This window comes from Gavialis gangeticus, unplaced genomic scaffold (assembly GCF_001723915.1).
Source record: "Gavialis gangeticus isolate Ggan-Ray unplaced genomic scaffold, GavGan_comp1, whole genome shotgun sequence".
NCBI classification, from domain to species: Eukaryota; Metazoa; Chordata; order Crocodylia; family Gavialidae; genus Gavialis; species Gavialis gangeticus.
The window spans coordinates 27,060,740-27,065,752 of record NW_017728995.1 but is presented as its reverse complement, the minus strand read 5'-3'; the positions used below and the strand labels follow the sequence as shown (position 1 = coordinate 27,065,752).

The 5,013-nt window shown below is 38.1% G+C and overlaps 1 protein-coding gene across 3 annotated transcripts in view; it reads right to left on the bottom strand.

The window, feature by feature from the left end:
- ATP11B (ATPase phospholipid transporting 11B (putative)) overlaps positions 1–5,013 on the bottom strand; it is a 116,565-nt gene that overhangs the window by 37,339 nt on the left and 74,213 nt on the right. For all 3 annotated transcript variants that reach the window (XM_019503356.1, XM_019503355.1, XM_019503357.1), the window contains exon 21: positions 3,259–3,361. In XM_019503356.1, coding sequence (XP_019358901.1) covers positions 3,259–3,361 — 103 coding nt within the window. The remainder of the gene's footprint in view (positions 1–3,258; positions 3,362–5,013) is intronic.

Genomic DNA, 5,013 nt, shown 5'->3' with positions numbered 1-5,013 from the left:
GGGGGGGGGAGGAAAAGAAATTAGAGTAAATACTGCAGAAAAGTAAATGGAGTTGTAAGGCATAGCATCATAGTTACAAGCATCCAGTTTTTACAAGTACTTGGCAGCCAATGACTCCCATTTAAACATATCAATTGTTACTTTTCTTTTGGTGACTACATTTGAAAACATGAGTGACCGCCTAATTTTTGGCTCAGATTGTGACTGCTGAGCACTTTTCATTGATCTGAAGGGAATCTGCCTGAAAAAGTTTTTTCCATTTTTATACCTGTTTTGGCAATTCAGTGCTGTAGGGCAATTTCTCAGGTATCTGCAAAGGGGCAAACACAACTAGAAAATAGTAGAAAAGCAGCAATTTAAGAATTCCAGGGTTCCCCGTTCATGTGTTTCAAAACAAAGGGCAAAGCAAAGCTATTACATCTGGAATGTAATTCTCCACTGTACAATGACAGACCAATTTTGAAAGGATACTGTTGTTAAAGGATACAGATAATGGAGAGCCCAGCAGGTCCTCTCCAAGCGGATTAGGAAAGTGAAAATACTTAGTAAAGAAAGTTTGTTACACTTTTGTCAGTTTGGGAATGAAATGTGGAAATAAAGAGAAATGAGGTGTAAAGCAAGAAAGCCAAGGAATGAGATTTTTGCTTACTTGAAACATGCCTTACAAAAGGCAACATCCATTTTGTATCCAGAAAAAGCTTGTTACAGTTCTTTTTGAATGGCAAGAGCCACCTTTTTAATTCATACAGAATACAAAAGAATGATCTGAAGGGAAAGTAAGCGAGTTGCAGAAATGAGTACGGAAACAAGATGTGATTTTTCTGATGCAGTTTTTGTCTTCCTTTCATTTTTAGATATGAACAAGATGATTAGGCACTGCAACAGAGGTGCAATCTAGGAAAGAGATGAAATCATCTCTGAAATGAGCACTTTTTAGATAAGAGGTAGACAAGAATATATAATTTATTTATATAAAACAGCATTTAGTTGCAGGCAAGTCTAAACCTTAATACCTTTGGCTATTTATATATTGCAGAAATAGATGAGTGAAAAAATGGACTGAAGTCTTTTTTTTTGGTAAAGCGTTATTCTATTTTTGCGACATAAAACTAAAAGCCATTTTACATTTTTAGACTCTGCCGTAGGTATTGGGCAAAGACTTCTTTCAACAATGCGATTCATAAAAAAAGGCACACAAGAAAAATCATGAAAGATCATGAATTGACAGAGCTCACTATTCTAAAGAAAGGAAGGTGAGAGAGCACCAGAGTAAGGATAACAGACTTCAGAAGAGCAGACTTCAGAAAACTCGAGAGAACTTGTGGGAAAGGTCCCTTGGGAAGATAACCTGATGGATAAAGGAGTGAAGGAGAGCTGGCAGTTACCCAGGGAGACTATATTAAATGTACAACAGCAAACTTTCTTGGTGCAAAGAAGATGGAAAGCATGGCAGAAGACCTTTATAGCTGTATCAGCTCTTCAACGATTTGAAAAATCAAAAGGAATAATGCACAAAAGTAGAAGCAAGGGCACACAACCAAGGATAAATATAAAGTAGTTCAAGCATGTAGAGATAAAAATCAGAAATATTAAGGCAAAAAATGACTTTCAATTAGCAAGGGCCATAAACATTGAGACACTGAGTTTCGATAGAGAGCGCAGAACAACTGCAGGTGCTTCCTCAGCCTGAAGAAGGGTGTTTGTACCCAAAAGCTTGCAAAGAAGAATTTTTCTAACTATTTTAGTGGGTCTACTAAAATATATCAGATTTACCCAAAGAACCTCATCTGCCTATAAACATTGAGAAATATTTTTATTAATATTTCAGAAATAAGGGGGGAACAAAGTGAACGACAGACCCACTTCTGAATAGGAAGAAAGAGCAAATAATGGATGATGCAGTGAAGGCTGACTTCAATGCATACATTGCTTCACTCTTTAAAAAAATTGTGGTAAGGGGATAAACACAGAAAGCCTGCAAAAAAACAAATTAAAGAATTATTAGCTAGAATATACGTGAACAAGTTGGCAGGGCCTGATAGCTTCTCAAGACCTAGGGAGAATTTATTTGAAATAGCCTCTGAACCATTAGCAATTTTCTCCTAGAGCTTAGAGGACAGAGGTGGTCTCAGAAAACTGGAGAAGGACACACAATCCTGAAAACGAGCCATGAGCAATGGATGAGAGGACTGGGTTTGTTTACACCAGAAACAAACCCACCATACACCAGTATGCAAAGTGTTCCTAAAGAGATGACAGTGATTAATTCTCCTCCATGGCTATGAGGGGAAAGACAAGAAGAAATTAACTTGATTTGCAAGTTCAGGTTCAGATTAGAGATTAGGAGGTACTACGTCACTGTTAGGGTGGCTAGGATCTGGAACCAACTTCCTAGGGAAGTGGTCCTCGCTCCTACCTTGGGTAAATTCAAAAAGAGGTTGGACGAACACCTGTCTGGGGTCATGTGATCCCAGTGTGTGCTTCTGCCAGTGGTGGGGGGTCAGACTAGATGATCTGTTCAGGTCCCTTCTGACCCCAAACTACTATGAAACTATGCAGGAAAGCAGATTTAGTGTGGATATTAGATAAAGATTTCTAGCTGTTAAAGTGATGAAGCACTAGACTGGGCTTACTACTGGTGGTGTTGAACCTCCTTCACTAGACATTTCTCAGAGTAGGTTAGACAAACCTCTGTTCGGGATGATCTGAGTAGACTCAATCCTGCCTTAGTGTAAGGGGCTGGACTAGAAAATCTCTAGAGGTCCTTTCCAGCCTTCTGTGATTCTTTTACATCAGTATAACTAAATGTACAATAAAATAAAGTTCAGTGTACCATATATGACAGATCTAACGGGGGAACATCAATCACCAACAAAATAAAATAAAAAAAAGCAGCAGGGCATTTTCGATACACACAGCCTATTATATATTCAGCTATTGCGGGAGATAATAAAGAACTCTGATTCTGATGTACTGTATAACAGGCCCAAGCTTTTGATATGTAAACTGCTGTTTCAGAAGGCAAGCATTCACCCTTTTTAAACCCCACTGGACTTCTGAGACAATGGGCAACTACATTGTTTTAAAAATGATAGAAAGACTGCTGTATTATTATTTGCAGAAGTAAAAATATTTGAAATTCAGCAGTTTGAAAACCACGAGTTGGGACTACCTTTGCAAACATATAATGCTTCATTGAGAACACCAACTTAGAAAGATACGATTTACATGAATTGAATTCTAAAAAAGGTCAGTTACCGATGCCAACATGTGCTTCTTGTATCATGCTTACATCATTAGCACCATCACCAATGGCTAATGTTATAGGTTTCTCTGGCGATGTTTTTAACAGTCGTACCACCTGGAAAAAAAAAGGGAGGAATCTTCTTAATTTATGTATTCAGGCTAGGAAGCGCTGTCACTAATTCCTGAACAGATTTGTTCTTTACCTATAAGCACTCATGAACCCTATGTATCAGCATTTCTGAGCAACGGTATCTCTAGTATGTCATGTTAAGCGGAGCAAATATATAGCTCTTTTGAAAAGGCCTCTTGCTTTTGGCCACAACTGTTTGCTTAACATCACAAATCCCTGGTAGCAATTACACAGACCATGTGCCCAAAAATACAAGAGCTCTTTTACTTCCAGTAGAAATAACCAAGCAGCACGTCCTGAGAAAGTTACCCTCAGCTTGCTTTCTGCAAAAGGTTTTTTGGAGACTATGAAAACAAATCTCAATTCCTTTATCAGAATATGTATTGTGTAGGACAGACAGACAAAAAACATTATTCATGGAAAGATACTTCAGACAAAACAAAACTGTGTATGATATCAGTCACCCCAAACACTCTTAAGAAAAGTATTTTTTCCAACAAGAAAAAAAAATAAAGCCCAGAAAAATTTTCCACACTTTCACAGGCTGCCTACTAAAAAACTCGAATTAAAAACCCCCCCAAAACCAAAACACAAAACAGCTATCAGAAAAAAAAAAAGTATTTTATCACACAAAATGCATATGAACAGATTAGGATGAATATACACTCCTTATATCTAGTGAAAAATAAGGGAGTTGAAAATTCACTAAGAAAATAACTTATAGGTTATAACCTTCAAGATGAGATTTCAGGATTATGTGGAGCAAAATATATCAAGAAAAAAAATCTCATTTGGTAGACATGGGTAAATGTAACACAAAGCTAATTTCCTGAAATTCAGCTTCTCTGCGAATTTCCTTTGACACCACTCTTACCCCAGCATGATGCTTAAAATGGTCCATTACAATATAATTCCCCCCCTACAAAACAAAACACAACAAAATGCAAGACAAGAGTGACTGGAGATGGTAAAGCTCAAGAGAGATATACTCACAGAAAACTGGTAAAATATGGCATCAAGAAGGGCCAGAAGTAACTCAAGGATATACATATTTAAAACTCCTGGAGATTTCTGAAAAATTCTTGAATCAGAACAGGAAATGGAAGAAGGTGGGGAAAATACCTCCCTAGGTGTTTTGGAGCAGCAGTGAGCAAAATGATGGAAATAATACATGGCCTGCACACCATATTTCTATTTGACATTTTGCATTGGTATGAAGTTAATTTGCAGATTAAACCGCATACTAAGAAAACAGCCCCAAAGTATTTAGAAATAGAAAGCCTGACAGAAGAGGATCAGCAAGATCACTCTTTCCACGTTAACTGGCTCTGAACAGAAAAACAACTTTTGAAAAAGATTTTTTTGCCGATGAAACACCTTGACTTGGAGTTTGCTTTGCCTGGCCTGTCTCACCCCCATGAAAAAGGGGAAGAATGTAGGAAGAGGAGTGACCTGAGAATGGTCATGTTAAGTAAACAGCCCCATGGGAGAATGCAGTGCAGGATTAAAATGTTGCTCCCTGCTGCCTCAAATAACTGGATTGCATTGGATGAAGCAGGAGATGAATGAAGTAAGAGATGCTGAACTACAGCACTATTCTGGCCCACTGGAGAGTGAGGGGGGGGGGGGAGGGGGGA